Source organism: Phyllobates terribilis, unplaced genomic scaffold (genome assembly GCF_046119375.1).
Source record: "Phyllobates terribilis strain yellow unplaced genomic scaffold, ASM4611937v1 Scaffold_1__5_contigs__length_1240528914, whole genome shotgun sequence".
In the NCBI taxonomy this organism is placed as follows: Eukaryota; Metazoa; Chordata; class Amphibia; order Anura; family Dendrobatidae; genus Phyllobates; species Phyllobates terribilis.
In genome coordinates this window covers 1,134,319,956-1,134,339,458 of record NW_027362761.1, presented here as the reverse complement: position 1 = coordinate 1,134,339,458, position 19,503 = coordinate 1,134,319,956, and the positions used below count along the sequence as shown (strand labels likewise).

The following is a 19,503-nucleotide window of genomic DNA, read 5'->3' as shown; positions in this document are numbered from 1 at the left end:
AACATCACCTAGAATAAAGTTTTGAGTTGAAAACTGTTTGATTTCAGTTTGTAATAACCTGCTAATGATTATAATTTCAAAAATGACCATTTTTTTGTTCTTTATTAAAATGAAAAGGTTGAAAACTCTGCTGTGCATAATAATTTGGAACATGCATTTTGAGTGCAGTTTGAGTTTTTTATTTTTTTTAAAATATACTGTTATCATAGGCAGTTTGTACAAAAACCTTTCAATTGTACTCTAAGGGTATGTGCACACGATGCAGAAATGAAGCAGAAAATTTCAGCATCATTTCTGCCTCTCCCTGGCAGAAAAAACGCATGCGGATTGACAAGCGCTTTCCAGGCGATTTTAGCATCACTTGGAAAGTGCTTGACAACTTGGTCACACTATATAAATCCATGCAAACAGCATGGATTTATATAGTGTGACCGTATAAGAATGTTTAAAAATAAAAAAATAAAGCTATACTTTACCCTCTGATGCCCCGTTGTGTGCTGCCGCATTCGTTCCTGGCTTGTTCCTGGCTGCCGGGATATCGCGAGACACTGCGCTGAAGGGCCTGCGGTCACATGACTGTGACGTCACCGAAGGTCCTTCAGTCTTGCACGCGAGCAGAGGGAAGGAGACCGGGGGCCGTCAGAAGGTGAATATAATCTTTATTTTTTCTTTTATTCTCGTTTTACAGATTTTTAAATGGTACCTGGGTGTGGATGAGACTCTCCTCTCCTCCAGACCCGGGTACCATCCGCACATTAGAACGCGCCAATAACGCAAGTACAGATGCAGTCTTGCGGAATTGGCGCGTTCTAATGCAAGTCAATGGCGGCAAAAACGCCGCGTTTACGCAAAATTAATTGACATGCTGCGGATTTTTGAGCGCAGCGTTTACGCTGCGGAAAAATCCGCATCATGGGCACAGCACATGCGGATTTCAATTGGGGAACATTGCTGCCCTTCTACCATGCATTTTTAATGCGCTTCTGCGGCGTTTACGCAGCTGCAAAAACGCATTAAAAACGCATCGTGTGAACTCAGCCTAATAGTTATTTGACTGGAAAATTACAATGACTGCAATTCATATAGGTAATTTGGGAAAATCTGAGAAAATATTATTTGCATAATAATTTGGAACACAGTGTAAATCCTAAAAGATGGCCATTCATATTTATGAAAATTTTTCAAAAAATGTAGTTTTTAGAGGGACAGATCGCACATCTAAGGTGTATGAATGTCTCCCAAATCTCACCGAAAACAGAAGACAATGGAGCCATGAAAGATCACACCTGTTGAATTTTAACACTTGAAACATTTTAACCCCCCTTTAGATGGGTTGATCGTCGGTCGTTCACTGGTCTGTTTAGACAGGTTGACGAACATTCTGCGCACAGAGGGACAGTGAGAGCTAAGCCATCATTTTTGAGTTCTGAAAACCTACGCATGCCCAGAGAATCTGAGCATCCATATCCAGAGAGGTCATCAGCCGGACAAGCATTGGACTGACATCTTTTGAAGGTATATGGCCACATTTATTAGGACTTCAATGGGTGCCACGTAATACCATAGTGTGGACGTAATTGTAGCTGTCGCACCAGAAGTACGGAGGGGTTTCAACAACCAGAAGTTGGAATTGTTCTAAATGGACACCTCTATTCATTGCGTCATCAAATTAATAAATGTATGTATTCGAAAAAGGTTTGTGCTGATGACCAATACAGTCTTTACATCGTCGGAGGGTCATATGGAGAAATAAAATTTAAAAAATAAAATAAATAAAAAAAAACATTCCTTGCTTTTAGATGAGCTGCAGTTTTCCTGAAATATTAATGCTCCCTAAAAAAAGAAAAAAGTGTACCGAAGTCACTCTTGCTTGTGCTTTTACCATTTCACATCATCATTTATTTACGGCCCTCTATAATGGGTTGCTCATGAAGTACTCCTGGAGCATAACATGGCTTTGAGGCAGGAAAAGCTAATGATTACACAACGCTGCGGACGTCATACAAACATTATGAATAGGGCACCGGCTACTGAACAACTAGAAAGTTGTCTCTTCAAACTCCAAAAGTATGGCACATACATAAATAAGCGTTGTCCCGTACTCTACTTTACGTTTGACCAGTGTTTCAAGAAAAAAAATCTCAAACACAAAGTGAAGGGTGATCAATCTATGGCCTCTAGGACACCATATGGCCTTCCGGTGGACCAGAATAACGGAGGAGCCATAAGGTGTCCATACACTTTAGAAAACCATTTGTCCAAAAGCCATCTTTTGCCACATTTCAATAAATAAAAGCTTGGATTTACAAGAATTAACATGTTCTCCATGGAGAAGAGAGTCAGCTGGCAGCAGCTCAACTAGCGAAACCAAAATTGAGGGAAAAATGAAAACTGCCCAATTCTTATTGAATATAAAAAAAGTCATTATTAGAACCAGTTTTACTGCTACACGAAGTTTCCTTGGCTGAACCATCCTGAGAAATACAGGTAGATACTTTTCCATCAGGCAATACTATCAGGGAGGCATCGGATAGGCTCCAAATTTATTCTACAGCTGGACTCTCAGTGTTAGGCCACGTTCATATGTTCAGTATTTTACATCAGTATTTGTAAGCCAAAACCAGGAGAGGAACAATCAGAGGAAAAGTATAATAGAAACACGTCACCACTTCAGTATTTTCCACCCATTCCTGGTTTTGGCTTACAAAAATACTAATGTAAAATACTGACCAAAAAGTAAATGTGTGAACGTGGCCTTAGGCTTCATTTACACGTCATTATTTTCCACGTACGAGAAAAACGGACCAAATTTCTTGTCATCAGTTTCTCCACCTTCTCCTTTCTAACAGTCCATGAAAATCGGACCACACTCAGATTTAATCTTTTTTCTTGGACCCATAGACTAGCATTGCCAATTTTGATCCAACGAATCAAAATCGGACACGTCTCCTCAATTTCCCGCACTGTTCACAAAAAATCATGGACATGTGAATGGCCACAATGACTAACACAGTTACAAGTGTTATCCTTGAAAACCTCGGATAACATTTGTACGAGAACAATGGATTTATGAAGATGTATGAATGAGGCCTAAAGAAGAACAAGGGAGTCTTGGAAGTGAGGATATGGCCCCACAAAGCCCTGATCCCAACATCATCCAGTCTGTCTGGAATAACACATAATGTATATTACATCATTTATTAAAATGCATCCTGAAATATTACTAGGAGACCTGAATTCTGCTAAGAGACTCAATATCATATACAGTATACTTTTTTTGCATACTTATATATTTACTGTGCAAAAAAGTTTTTTGGCAGGTGTGACAAAAAAAAAATGCTGAAAAGTAAAAATACTTAAAAAAAAATAGGAGCGCTAATAGAATTCATCAGTTAATAACAAAGAAATAGCAAAGAAAAGAAAGCGTAATCTAAATCATCAATATTTGGTGTGACCACTCTTTGCCTTCCTCAGTTCTTCTAGGTACACTTGCACACAGTTTTTGAAGGAACCCAGCAGGGAGGTGGTTCCAAACATCTTGTAGAACCAACCACAGATCTTCTGTGGATGTTGCTTGTACAAATCCTTCAGTCTCTTTGGGCACAGGCATATAAGGAGATAGAGATTGAACTTCGAAAAGAAAGAGAAAGTGCGGTGTTATAGTAGGGTGTGTGCCACGTGGAGGAGAACTACACTCCCTTATTATCAACAGCTGAATCACACCAGTTTAATCTAATCACTCCTCCCTGATAAAAAAAGACTATTCTGTAGACAAAATGGAGCTAATGAAGCGAATCTTAAAAGCAGACGATCCACAGAAAAGGGAAAGTGCACCCTAAAAACTGTGTACCCGTGCACAATAATTCTAACACCACTTTAAGCCCTTCAACCCCTTGGGATTTTCCATTTTTGCATTTTCTGCTCCCCTTCTTCACAGAGCCATAACTTTTTTTATTTTTCTGTCAATATGGCCATGTCCCGCAAAAAAACAAACCCTTACAAGCTGTACTTTTGAACAACACCGTTGATTTTACCATATCATGTACTGGGAAACGGGAAAAAAATTCAAAGTGCGGTGCAATTGCAAAAAAAATTCAACGCCACAATTGTTTTAAAGGTTTATATTTTTACCATGCTCACTAAATGCTAGAACTGACCTGACAATGTGATTCTCCGGGTCATTACAATTGATGAAATCAGCTGTCATGTGCCTGAAAGGGTGCAGGCTCATTGCCGAAGCCCGCACCAAAAAGAGGGAGGCGACCTATGACGTTATAGGTTGTAAAGGGATTAATAAGAGTACTTGTCACTAGATGTTTTTATGGGATTTTTTTTTCCAGATTTTTGGCTGAGACTTATGAACTTGCTCTTCTATTTCAGAGTAATGTGGGGGGAGGCTCCTGCTGCAGCCTGTTGCCTTACAGACAAGTCGGATCTGAGGTTTGGGATCTTTCACTTTAACACAGAATTCTTTATATATTTCTCCATTTTGATTTCTAAGTATAAATCGGATAGATACATAGATACAAAAGTAGAGTAGGGGTAAAATCTAATGATAATTAAAGAATCAATTTTTTTTTATGATTTTCCTATTGTAAGATAATTTAGAGCTTAAAGGGGTTGTCCAGAATAAGAAAAACATTGCCGATTTTTCGCCAAAAAACATCACCACAACAGACCATGTCTGGTATTATAGCTCCGCTTCTCTGAAATAAATAGGACAGAGCCAAAATACAAGCACAGACAGCTAAAAAGGGTGGTGTTGTTTTTGGATGAGAGCAGCCATGTTTATTTATTTTTTTTTATTTATTTATTTTTTTTAAAACCCAGGACAACCTCAAAGTATTTTTTTTTACATTTTTAAAGATGATTCAAAAGTTATTCCCCAGCAATCCTGAGAATGGGGCTCAGTGAAGAGTCTGAATGGAGCATGCGCACCTCCTCTACATTTATGGACTTTCTTTGGCACTTTAGTACACAAGTACATTGGTCGGCCGCGCATGCCTGACCTTCACTCCATTCAGATGGGGCTCCGCAGAGCCTGTTCTTGAGATCAATGGGGGGGGGGGGGGGGGTCAAAGTGGTCAGAGCCCCAGAAATCATTCAAGTGAAAGCTGTTTGGCAGCCATTGATCCTGACTCCCCCATACACAGGAGTGCTTGGCTCAGCTGAGCATTCATGTACCTTCTACGAGAAGAGGGAAAAAGCTCCTGCCAGAGTTCTCTGCCGGCGGCCTTGTCCGGTTAAAACAAGAAAATGGGAGGAACGATCCAGGATCCAGGGAGACTCCAAAATGCAATCCAAACACATGTGAGTAAAAAAAATCCTTATTTATTTCTTAAAATGGGACAGAAATAAATCAGTGACATGTTCAGCAAAAGTTGGAACCTACGCGTTTCAAACAGACTTCTTAATCATGGCAGAATCAAGTTATCACCTGTCTCGCGGATAGCCAATAACATACTGATCGTAGGGTGTGCCACAAGTGGGATCCGCACTGATTGGCAGAACGGAGAATTTTTATTCCAGTTACATAATGGAGTGGAGTTGGGATGCCCAATCCTCGCTCCATCCATTCCTCATGGAGTTGCCGGAAAAAGCCAAGCGCAGCAGTCAACAACCACATAGAGAATGAATGGATCGGCGGTCGAGCATGGGCCCTGCCGCTCTATTCTAAAGGAGACCTAAGTGCCCTTTTCTGCTGATCAGTGTGGGTCCCTGCTATCGAATTATTATCACCTGTTCTCTGGATAGGAGATAAAGGGGTTATCCAGTATCTTTGTAACTTTTAATAATTTGACATTGAAGGCTTTCCCGATTAACAAAAAATTTGTCAGTCATCGCCCCTTACTAATCTCTATTCCCTGTTTTTACTGGAAAGTGATTTTAGCGCCACCAAAATGAGTCGACATTACAAGAACTGCCAAATAAATGCACTCTTGGCAATTTTGGAAAATAATGTTGACTCTAAAGTTTAATTATCAGAAAGCGCATTTAAAAAGAAAAAAAAAGCCAGAGGACCCCCTCTCCATTTATGCTGCCTCCAGAAAAAAAAAGTTAATTAGGTAATCCCTTATCCTACTCTGTTAAACATTTGCCCTCCACAATGTACATTCACGTAGATGATTTATTACATTCCTCAGTGGAATCATGGTTTATTACGAGGACAAGCTTGATATAGTGGCTGGTAGGAGAAAGCACAGCCTATAATATGCCAACTTTCTATCCTATACAAACATTCACTGCACATAATTGCTAAGTAGGATCAGTGGGTCTAGGTCTATAAAAATATTATAGCTATAGGATCGGAGTCGCATAAAGGAGGACCTTCTTACATTGTACTACCTCTTTAAAATTAAGAGAAATAGGATAGCGTTCTTCCAAAAGCAGCGCCACGCCTTTCCACAGGTTATATGTGGTACTGCAGGTCAGATTCACATAATGCAATGGAGCTCAACTGCAATATAAGACTCAATCCTATGGACGAGTGTGGCGCCATTTCTAGGGGGAAAAAAAAAAGCCAATTTTTATTTGGTTCTATGCAATTAAAAAGAGATGCCTGAATGCAAAGAAAGTAATTAAAAACAAGGATCTCTTTGGGGACATTTATTGACTCCCAGGTAAAACCCCAAAGGCCTCCTGTGAAGAATATGGAGGGGAGGGGAGGGATGCAATTTCATGCCAATCGACTATCATATCCATGTGAAGCTGAGACAGGACATCTGGATTAGCAGGTGGTCCAGCTTCAAAAGTTCCAAGTGAAAAAGCTCACACCCTCTGCAGCCTAGCTGGTATCAGTACCTTCCTGGCAGGATGAACACCCTGTCGGGAGTCCACACTGTGTAACTGATTCAATCAAGATCCTCTGTCAGATGGGAGCCATAATTTCATAAGGTGATTGAGGAGTTATAGCACGTCCTAGCAATATGCAGTTACATTTTAGAGATCTTGGGAACAGGCCAACGCCTGCCAGGGTCTCGATCCATTCTAGCACCCCACGATGGGGAGATACGTAGAACGGCTAGTAGAAGCCAGGTAGCAAAGTAGTGTTTGGTCTCCGAGCGTGACAGGGGCCCGGCCAGATCCAATGGCGACAAAACTGCCGCCCTATGATCTTCCGTTGAGAAGTTATGATCCATCGTAGATTTTGGAGTTTCAGCTACCAGAATCCAGGGGAGGGAAGCCAATACCATCCCAGTGGCGGGAAAGGGAGTGACCGTCCAAAGGGTTAAGTACTCGTGTGAGGCCGTGGAGCCGTTTGTTCACTTCTAAGGGGGGGGGGAATAACGACATGCATAGTGTTGGAATAATCGGGAAACAGCTTGCATTCCACACCTCCCATATGGTCCAGCTCGAATGCCCAAAATCAAGCAGGTAACTGATTTATGGTTCATCTGCTCATACTTTTTGTACTACCACCTGTATTACCATTGTATATGTATATCCATTAAGTAATAATATTTCTTTTTATATAGCGCCAACATTTTGCGCAGCGCTTTACATACATTATGCGCCCATTGGGGCTCACACTCTAAATTCCCTATCAGTATGTCTTTGGAGTGTGAGAGGAAACCGGAGAACCCGGAGGAAATCCATGTAAACACGGGGAGAACCTACAAAATCCTTGACTGCAGTGCTAACCGCTGAGCCACCGTGCTGCCATATAGTGTTTAATTGCCTTAAGGGCACACTAGATGAAATATCCAATTTAACTTTGGGCTTCTTTTTTATCTCGAGCCACGAATCCACACGTCTGTGTTCTAGGTTTAACTTGACATGCTACCGGGGCTGTTTTTTGGCCTGATATAATCCAGTTAACGAACCGGGCTTATATCTAACGAGGAACTCGTGACAGTCCTACCAGGCTTGCAAGGTCCAGTTTCACTGGTGCTAGTGAACAGGGTCTCTCAGCGCTGTTAGGGTTGTGAGCATGTGTTGTGCCACGCCAGCAGCTGCGTGGGCCACCCTCTCTCACTCCCCGTGCCCGTGTTGAAAACTGTGCCAAGCTGACCTTATGTATCCCCAAGGGGAGTGTAACGTCACCATTGGTGAAAATGGGGAGACTGTACCGCGTGAACCCTCGAAGGTATTAGCGACGTCAGGTGGGGCTGCGAGGTGCGGTCCTTCACATATTGGTGGCAGTGGTGGGATGTGTGTGATCTCTCCGGTGTCATCCATCACACACATCAGATAGAAGTTGGCAGAACCCGTCAATTATCTGATGTGCATAGGGGCCTTCCCAACTCTCCCCAAACAAATGAAAATGGGGGGGGGGATATAAGTCACTGCCATGAGTTTGGCAGTGGCTTTCTCCTCACTCACTATTGGAACACGTAAACGTTTGGCGAAAAAGACTGCTCATGTGCATGAGGGAGTTGGGAGAAATAGCGGTCTGCTGACAGTTTTTTCATGTGTGTGGCGGTCTTTTCGCTCTCCAGAAACTGCATGCAGACGGAATCTCAGACTGGTCAATCAACACGACCATCAGCCACCAAATGTGGGCATGGTGCCAGAGTCACATTGCATGATCTTGAGATACTTGAGGATCACTGTCCTAGATTATAGCTAAGAAAAAGTTGGCATTCCGGCTGTTGGGAAACTACATCATCCAACATTCCCTGATAGCATCTCTCCACCGACTATCGGGCATATTGAGGTTTGTGGTTTCTCTACAGCTGGAGTTCGACAGATGCTGATCTATGAATGGAAGAAAAGCCTAGAACTAAGGCAGGGTTCACATTGCCGTTATTAATTTCCTTACTTGTATTCGGTCACAAGAGCAAAACGGAATTTCAAGCACTGACAGATCCATCACATGACAACCAGCAACACTGCCAGACAGACCCCCATCAAGGTATAATAATCGGGTTCCGTCATTAGAATAACTAGTGCCGCCTGTTACAAATATTAAGGAATCTGCAACGGAGACTAAAAACACAGATATGAACAGAGAATAAAGCAGGCCATACATATTAGACAGCTGATCATTTGGCCGATGACCATCTTCCCCGGACTCTACCATACACAGGAACGCTCAGCTTAGCCTTTGCTCTCTATGAGATACCGGCTGTCTTACTCCTCTCTGGCAGCGGATTATATCCATGGAGAATTAAAGGAACAGACACAGATTCAACAGGCCGGATCCTTCTCTCCCTCGACATCATCTGTGGTGGAAAGTTGAGAGGCCATATACACAGGATGGTCAACGGATGATCCTTCTGAACTTGTCATGTTTTGCCGACTTATCAAATGTGTATGGGAGCCTTTGATAAAGCATTTGGCAAGAGAAACAAAAGACAACTGGTTTTTAAAGGGGTGCCTCAACAGTGACATGTTTTCTTGTAATGTAACTTGCCTTTTAAGGTTATTTTTTAATGGGAATGAAATGAATGGTCATCCATTTAATTAATACTTAAAGTCAATGTACATGATAGGTGATAACTTGTGAATCGAGGGTGGTCCATCTCTGGGACCTGGACCAATCAAATGAATTTGATCACCTCCCAAAAATAAATTTTATTCCTGCTACAAAATGGCACGGCAGATCAGACACCCTATCGCTCTTCCATTAATTCTCTAGGAGGCTCCTGAAAAAGCTGAGTCCAGCATTCAGCAGCCCCATAGAGAATGACGGAGACACGCTTCTGCAGTCTATAGATTGGTGCAGACCCCAGTGGACGGACACCCTCTGATAATGTATCACCTATGCTATTGATCGGTCATCACTAGTTTTCTTCGGACAACTCCTTTAACAAGAGAAGAGGCTCAGATCTGGACAGTGACCAGCTTAAGCTGGGGCCTAACTTGGGAATTTTTTTAATTCTTTTTTTTTTTTTTTTTTTTTTAAAGTATTCAAAATCCTTTAGACATTATATGCAATACTCCAAATCCTACAAATGGGTATGACTGATGCATGAAGGTCCAGCTTTACAAGAGTTAAAATCCAGAGTATTAAAGGAAATGATCTCACTGTGGTTTGTAGGCAGGTTTCAGGTTTCTTCTGCAAACCCTGACTGTCAACAGTCAATCAATGGCTGTAGAGATGCATAAATCCATTGTGAGCCAGCCCCGAGACCAGCATCCTCATCATCCTGAAGAGCCATCTTTATGGAGGGAATCCTCGTTAATGGCTATAAAATGCACAGCCCGGGTCACCTGGGGATCGGGGCATTAAGTGCATGGTTTTTACATCTCTCCATGAGGAGACAAGAGCAGAGAGGGTGAATCTGAGCAGCGGAGATCAATAAAACTATTACAATGAGGCAAGTAGAGAGATATTGCGCGGCCTCAGAGCAGCAGACTGGACAGGATGAGGTATATATTTATTTCATCTCCTTATTTACCCGTAATCTGAAAATGCTACTTAAAAGTTAACAGCGGCCGGATCAATACAATGTCAGCGTCTTCATCCATTATTAAAGCAAACTTCTTCCGATTTCTGCAGACGCACTAATATTCATAACAGGAATTCACCCACTTATGGCTCGCACTTATTGAAGTGTTCTCTTTGCATCCTCCATAAAATGATTTTATTAGGGAACTGCCGAAAATGTCATGCAGTTACCCCACATCTCCATCAGCCCCTACCAACAACCTATAAAGTGGCATTTATAATTCTTGTGCCTTTTACACCCACACTACAATGCTACCGCAAAGACCAAAAAACTCTAAACAGCAGCCAATGTGATTTATTGGATCTGGTTTCCAAAAAAATGTAGCCATTAAAATGAAGTTATATTAGGGGGTATGCAACCTGTAAGACTCTAGGATGTTTGATTATGCTTTGACAAAATAAAATAAAGCTAATTTGGTTTGGTTATAAGCAGATACCTTGTACGTGGATTTCTTGGCCCTCATCAGTACACATTAGGTTTCTGATTGACGGGTGGTAGGGGCGCTAGTTCTGACCGAGGATATTTTAGAGTACATTCTCCTCCAGGAGGAAGAAAACTGTCTCAAGGGCCATCTACAGGTGTCATCTGCATGAAAGACCACCTCATCCATCCACACAGTAGACTACTCTGTAAAGGCCTCCATACACTTCAGACTAACATTGACCAAACTAGTCACTACCATCAGGTTTGGACTAGAGTAATTTATATGGCCCCCCCAACACTTGACTCTGCCCCAGCCGTCTGCTTAACCTCCGCTAGACACTAAAATTACGGGGAACCCCACGCCAATTTTTTTTTTTTAATAAATCCTTTATTTTAACACTAAATGACAAGTACAGTAATCAACACTATCACTGTACTTATATATGTGACTGACATGTTTCTATGTATCTAATCTATGTGTGATGCTTTATTCTTTCTGTTCTAAATTGTCGGGTACCGGTGTATGCCGCTGCTGAATTGCCGGCTTTTCATGTTTCACTGTGAGCACTGTTCCCATCGATTTGGGCAACCACTGTAATGCCACAACCACCATGGCTGTGACATTACAGTGAGTGGCAGACAATCCCTGCATGATGTGAAAAAAATCCAGTTACGCTTTTGGTGCACGAACAGTTATCGAACATAACCTCGAACAGCCGAATTTTTTGCAAATCGTTTGAACGACTCGAACACCGCCCAAAACAGCTCGAATTTGAGATTGGCGAACAGTTCTAATCGAACACTGCTCATCTCTACACGAGAGTTGAGAGAAATAGCTGGCGGCTGAATGATCGGCCAAAAACTGATCTATTTAAACTGTGTGCTTAACCAAAAGTTATCTACAGATGGGTACTTAGATTGGCCAATACCCTAAGGGCAGCTTCACAGTCTAAGTTCGAACCACAATTTCCAGACCAGCCATGGGTCTCCTGATGCAAAAATCAATTGTCTCATATTTGCCTATGCAACTGTTGAGTTTGGGTCTGGAGGCCCAAAAATCATGATCTACCCAAAGACCGTGAAACTCAAGACATGTGAAGCCATCCTAATAAATTGGTCATGGGTCTTTTAAGGACCCGACTTTGACTTACAGGTGTTTGCTTGGAAGAGGTTTCTTCCTTCTGGAGAAGAGCAATTTGCCATATTTTTGATGTGAAATATTCACAAGTGAATATATCTTTATCTCATAAATCATAATGTATTAAAACGGGTATCACAGTTTTGGATTCAAAGTTTAAACAATAGAGCAATTCATGTAAGATTACAAAAAGGTTAGACCTATATTCCTTACCCACAGAGTAGAATTATTATAGTGGTAGCGGCTGGTAGAGTTATTCTGCCCCATGCCCATCAGACGTTTGGCAGATTCAGTCTTTTTTTTTTTGATCATCAGAAAAAAAAAGGAATTTCCAAGGCTGGATTTAGGGTAGAAGTAAGGACCGCCATAATCAGGCTGTCTGAGAGTCACCTGACCTAAACTCAGCTGCCTCATATATGCCTTCAAAACTGTTGAGTTTCGTTAAGGAGACCTGTGGCTGGTCCGGACATGGCAGTCTATACTTTAACCATGAATGTAGACATGTGAAAGTGGCCTAATATTTTAGGGACAGTTTCCCTTCTTCTATATTTTGACTGAATGGGGGCTGAAAAGTGGCAACCATTTTCTAAACTTGATATAAATTTAGTGCAATTGTCACCTCCATTTCCAAATTTCTCTTGGCCGATTATACAAAGTGTATTACTCAACTTAGGACACAAGTGATCTCATGAAAAGGCTCAAGCCAGGGTAAAAAGATTACATCTGTCCTTAATCTTGGTATATAATGGGAGTAACATTCAAAATAAAAAAGTTTTGCCATGGTGTATTAACTGTGACAAGAAACTGTCTTCTACGGCCTCACCTTTGTTGCACAGATTTTCTGCTCCTCACCCAGTTTTAAGCCTCCTACATATCTGTTTCAGTTAATGACGGTGTTTCTACCCATCTATGAAAATGATGATCATTATCACCTGTTTGATAAAACATACACTTGACTATAATCCTACAAAATCCCTCATTTTGGGATGGTATACCTACAAGAATTGATACGGTTTCGAAGACAAAGGGTGGTCACCAAATACTGTTTTGATTTTGATTTCTCTTTTGTTCACTTTGCATTTTTATAAAATTGATAAAAATAAACTATTACTTCTATTTTGGAAACCATTCTTCGCAGAATTTTTTTCCACACTTTTGAAATAAGTGGGAAAAAAAAAGTTTTCCCACTTATTTCATGGTGTTGTGAATGGATTTTTCTTAAAAGCTCACAGACTGATGTCCTGCGTCTGCAGATAACGTCTCGCTGGTGACCAATCGCCTCCCTCGTCTGTGCTTCTGGACGTTACTCTATCGGAATGTACAATACGGGCTGGATAATAGGCAAGAAATTCAGATAGCCGGTTTAAATATAGCAAGTTGTATCTAAAGTTAGAAATGTTCTCAGGAATATGTTTAAGTACTTGTGTGCCTCCGGGATTCTGAAAATGAGTAGTGAGGCCCCACAGCAAATGAGCTAATGTTTTTTCATCTCCTGCACACTACATCACCACCGTAATTTAGCCCAGAACACATTACCAATTGTAATAAAACAGAGCAGACTCACGATACTGCGGGCATTTATGTGACGTGGGTTCTGGAGTGGCGCAGAATGAAAGGGTTAATCTCCCAACTTCTGCAGCAGCGCCTACCGATAAGCGTCACCCAAGGCTAAGCCAAGTATAAAATATCTATAGGTCTCGTGTGACGAACAAAATGACCGTAGCTTGAACTTGCCTAACCCCCCCCCAAGCTAAATTACTATTGGACAGTTTATTAAAAAGTTTTCCACCAATTTAAATTTAATGTATTAACAAATATTAATTGTTAAAGTGACCCTATGAGATTAGAGGCAACTTTCTCAGAATTTACATAGAGTTGCTTCAAGGTTAAAGCAGTTGTTAAACTTAAGGGACCATTTTATTTTTTAGGTTTCATTAATCGCTCTCTCTAAGATGAGGGGTGGAAGATGGATGTCCATTCTATCAATCAGTGGGTGTATAGGTTCATGTTAACAAGAGAAAACACCCCTTTAAAGGTTTCCAATGTTTATGTCATATTAATGGGACAGTCATGCAAAGTGAGTGAAAAATATAGACGCACAATGCAGATTTACCAAAGTCAACAGAAGTGATATCAACACTAGCAACCCTGCCCCCCACCAATATAACAGCTCTATTTGGAAGGGTTCTTGAGGCCCATTCATTCTAGGGATTTATGAGGGGTCCTAGACTTACATCAGCGATGAAACAATGTATAAAAGTGTGAGTAGTTTTATAAAAATGGAATTAGACTTTATTTTAGGAACTAGAAGAGCTGAAGCTTTACTAATGCACCTGCTGAGAATCTGGACCTCATTCGGGCCGTGTTCCCTTATAGGTGTCCAAAAACAACTTTTCTTGTTGTATTAGATTTCATTGAAATTATCTAAATAAAAAATATTCTGGAATCAGTTATTACATGAAAAGATGTCCAGAGTCTTTTTGCTTTATGCCTGTTTTCAATAGATTTTATGGGTTTTTTTTACGTTATGATCGACAGAACATGCGCAACGGATTGATTTTTGCAATTACACTGGAACAGACACTGGTGGATATTCTTTACCTTGTGTGCTTTTGATAGTGGTTTTGTACCCGTCAGGTACATATGCACATTATAGTGGCCACATATCATGTTAAGGCCAGTCATTTCCGGCCCGACCATGGGTCTCTTGACCTGAACTAACAGCGTCATATATAAGGCTGTTAGTTCAAATCAATAAACCAGCTGTTGGATCAGAAATTGATGCCGTAACCCGGGCTGTAAAAATGGTCATGTGAATACACCTTTATATGGGATTCAATAAGTATTATTGTTTAGAAAGCGCTGTTTTTCATAGTTACTAGACATCAGTATAAGAATGTCGATTAGTGATCAGCGAACGTGCTCGGATAAGGTGTTATCCGAACACGCTCGGGTGCTAGCTGAGTATCTTCGGCATGCTCAAAAAATAGGTTTGAAACACCACAGCTACATGTGTTGCGGCTGTTCGACAGCCGCAACACATGCATGGATTGCCTGTTTGTTGGTCAACCCCTGCATGTGTCGCAGCTGTCTTACAGCCGCGGAGACTCAAACCCATTTTTCAGAGCATGCCGAATATACGCGGTTATCACCCGAGCATGCTCACACATCACTAATGTCGATTACGGTAATTTAAATTCACAAACCTATAGATTTCTGATTTCCAATTTTTGTCCTGTAAATCTGTCAGCAGAATGTAAGTGCCACAGAGCAGACGGCGCCTCATCTACAGAGCAGCAAACACAGGTTCATGTAAAATCCGCCCAAGGCCACCTTCGGACAGCCACAAAATTTGTCTTTTTGGCACCAGTCAGGCTGGCATAAATTGTAGCCTTTAGGGAACATTCACATATCCATTTTTGGGTTGTTGTTTTTTTCATCCAAACACTAAGATTTCTTTTCCATGTGGCTTTCGTTGTCCATCTGTTTGTTTGTTTTTCTGATCTATTTTATTTCAGAAGATAAAGTAGAATTGTTTTCCCAATGGCACTTAGCAAAGGATCATTGAAAAACGGATGGAAAAATAGAAAACTTATTTTTTTATGGCTCTCCATAGACTCGAATGGCGGATTCTGATCCATATAAAAACCAAACAAAAAAAACACATGAGAATAAGACAGAACAGGCACATTGATCAGCGGAAAAAAAAAGGGTGTGTGAACATTTCTATTACGTTTTATGGGTCTGTCCAGACATCATGTAGATGGGAAGAACTGATGTGTAGAATGCCGTTAGGCCTTATTCAGACGCACGTTTTTTTCTCGTCCATGAAAAAAACGAAATCGATTTTTTATCAGTGTGCGGGATCTGATTTTCAACGGCGTTTGATCAGTGTGTCCGTTTACCACCATTAGTAATTTTCTCATATGCAAAATAAAAAATAAGTGTGTAAAGCATCTCCTACTCATTGCAATGTTAAAAAAAACAGACAGCGCATGGATCACACACAAATGGCATCCGTGTGCCGTCCACGATTTAGACAGTACCATGGATGGGTAATTTTGACTGGATCAAAAAACAGACGTGTCTGTGATTTCTTTGTGGACACTCGGTCCGCAAGGAAAAAAAACAAAACACAGACATATGAACCGTCCCATATATTATAAAGGGTGCGTGTTCTATCCACGGAAAAAGGTTGTCTGAATAAGGCCCTATTCCAAGGTATACATTGGGAACATGCTATGTCTTCCAGATGGTTTTCTTCCTCTTGCTCCGACCCCAACTTACATTGCTCCACTCGCTTCTTTTGGGGAAAAACCATTGAGCATTTTCATAATATTGTTAAAATCAACAAGAAAACAAAACAAATATATAATAAAAACTCAATTGATTTCTATGGGTGCAACAGCCTTGTCATACAAAGTCTTTATTGACATGGGTGGAAATAAAAATAAGTAGGATACAAAAGATAACCGGCTACTTAAACAAAAACAAGTCTCTGGAGAAAGTGGTAAAGATTCAAGTAAAAAAAAAAAAAAAAAAAAAAAAACTTTATTATGATTGAAGTCAAAACCGCCATGTGGTATGATTAAGGCTGTGTGCCCACGTAGCATTTTTCAAGCGTATATGCTGCGGAATTTCCGCAGCGTAAACGCTTGAAAAACGCATGTATATCCGCACCCCATGGTCCCCAATGGCATTCCGCAATGTCAATGCCCATGCTGCGGATTTTTCCGCATCGTATATGCTGCGGTCAAAAATCCGCAGCATGTTCATTAATTTTGCGGAAGCGCAGCGGAATCAATGTGCGGATGGTACCCAAGTCTGGATGAGAGGAGACTCTCATCCAGACCTGGGTACCAAAGAACCTGTAAAAAAAAGAATAAAATAAAGTTTATACTTATCTTCTGATGTTTTCCCTCCGTCGCGCTGTTGTCTGAAGGACCTGCCACGTCATTGAGTCATGTGACCCACCACATGACTCAATGACGTCACCGCAGGTCCTGCACACAACAGCGTGAGCCGCTCAAGCCTCCGGACGGGGCAGAGAATGCATCAGAAGGTGAGTATAAAGTTTATTTTTTTATTTTTTACCATTCTGAACAAGTTGTCAAGCACTTTTCCAAGTGATGCTTGGAGAAGTGCTTGATAACCCGCATGCGGAAATGCATGCAAAGATGCCTCACAAACGCTTCTACCTGGCGGGAAAACCGCATGTAATATCCGCATGCGATTTTCCCGCCAGGGAGAAGCGTAAAAAATATGCTTCAGGTCCGCAACGTGGGCACATAGCCTTATAGTTAAAAATAACATGAAAGCATTAAAAAAAATTTTTAAAAAAAAAGTTGACTGCATTCTGCAATTTAGCCTGTTTAATGCAGAGGAGAAGAAAAGGCATTAAACACCTTCCGAATTAAAAAACTTTGTATCTACTCGTCTATTGGGCAGCATTGTGTTTAGTTTAAAAAAAAAAAAAAAAAAAAATTAAAACCACAAGGTATAATAATGTTTTCGGGAGTATATGTTGATATTAGTAAATATGATCCATTATGGGCCAAGTATCAAAGCCAAATTTATGCCAAAACGGCACTCAGAGGTCACTGGCACAACACAACCTATTCTTTTCTCAGAAGGAGGAATGTTGCACAAGGTGCATGGCAGAACAATACTACGATCCCGTGAGGCAGCCGATCACCCCGCACCACCAGTCCCAGTAATGCACAGATATTTCCCCAAGAACTGTAATTGAGAAATGGCATTGTATACACAAGCGAAAATGCCGACAAGCAACATTATTTTTAAAGGAGGTAAAATACACAAAAGCGGCACGCTAGTACGAAACGGATTTAGTGTTGTAAAAGTAGGACGGACGGCTGTCAGTAGAGGTCTCCTGTATGTTATACAGCTAGAAGAAGTCAACATTTTATTTTATTTTTTTCCTTCCTATGTAACGATAGGAGTGGGACAGGGTCTGCACATTAGGGAATACTCCGTGACTTCGGCAGAAATAAATTGTATGTTGCAATTTGGCATCTGCAACAAACACAAAATAAAAAAAAATAAGATAAAAAAAAAAATGGAAAAAATGTTGCACGTGAACTCACAACTTGGGATATTATAGCCTTTACCTACAAAGTCGAATGCAACTCACAACCATAAATCCAGCAGGTTTAGATTTTTTTTTGGGGGGGGGGGGGGGAGGTAACTGTCGATAGCCACTTTCTGCAGAAGTCGATAGCAAATCGCAGGTTCTGTGCAACATTTCTGCCGGTGTGTGGAAATAATTGAAGAAAATAAAATAAAATTTACGAAAAAGTGATTGTATAAGATCTGATCCGAAACAGCGCACAATTTATCCAATGACAAATCCAACAATTTTTTTTTTTTTTTTGCAGAACCCTTTATGTGATTTCAGCAGCATCAATTTGACATCATATGGCAAAATGCATACAAGAACAGACCTGGGACTAACGCAGTCAGTCGTATCAAAAAGACATGTCAGGTTTATAACAAAATAAATAAAGGAGGTTCTGCAGCAGCAGCAACGACCGCCACACCGTTTCCACAGGTTGATGCGCTGGAACACATAGGCTGCAGCATAGGAGATTATTGATGAGCTGGCCTGTGCAGGAGTCATTGCATGAAGCCACCACCATTATTTCCCCTGCATTATCCCCCACCCCTCAATATTCATGCCATAACCCAGAGAGCAATGCAGAGATGTACAGGAGAGGAATCAGCCCCTCTGCACATACCATACATGCCTGCCTACATGCAGATGGAGCAGCAGCCTGTGCTCATTGCTGCTCCCCACCCACCCACTCTGCCTTCTCTTACCTTCTCTGGCTTTCAGCAACACAGTGTTGGCCACAATGTTTTCAATCTCCATGATCAGGAATGAGTGCAATGCAGATCACACATTTCTGTTCCTAGTAAGCTCCCTTGACAAGCAGCTGCCCCCTTGTTGCATAGATCCTGGGCATGGGCAGCCTCATCTCCAGCAGCACATTGTGTGCAGGCTCCTAGCATTGGGTAGACATAGAGTGGTGTGTGCTCCAGCTCTGCTGCTCTGCTCTGCTGGGCTCCTTCCTTCCTGTTTTGCTCTCAGGGCTGCCTATAGTGAGGAGGGGACATGGCTAAAAACCACTCCCAGAAGCAGAATGAACCTTCAGTGTGCTCCAGCCAGCTTGCTGTGCATTCACCTAGCACAGATTTGTCAATGATGCACAGCAGCGGCTGCAAAAAAAAAAAAAAAAAAAAAAAGAATGTCTTATTTGCTGCAAAATGCAATGCAAAGAACCAGAGGTGGAATGCAAGGGTTAACCAAGCAAGTGATTGACAGCTCAGACCCCCACCGCCACCGTTCGCTGCACCGTCTTATGCGTGGTTGTCGATTCTACATACGAACGTCTACGACGTGGCCTTAGCTCGGGATGCAGTTCTGCAAATCAGTCTGCAAACCTTTCGTTACGATCATTGAGTGATTGAATTATAACATGAGATTGAGTATAAAAATAATAATAGTTTTAGTCCTATAGCGCCAACATA

The 19,503-nt window shown here is 41.3% G+C and overlaps 1 protein-coding gene across 1 annotated transcript in view; it reads right to left on the bottom strand.

Moving 5' to 3' along the window:
• The window catches only part of GRK4 (G protein-coupled receptor kinase 4), a 217,605-nt gene extending 198,515 nt beyond the window's left edge, over positions 1-19,090 (bottom strand). The window contains exon 1 of the mRNA XM_073647535.1: positions 18,793-19,090. Coding sequence (XP_073503636.1) covers positions 18,793-18,844 — 52 coding nt within the window. The 5' untranslated portion in view covers positions 18,845-19,090. The remainder of the gene's footprint in view (positions 1-18,792) is intronic.
• Positions 19,091-19,503: the final 413 nt, after the last annotated feature.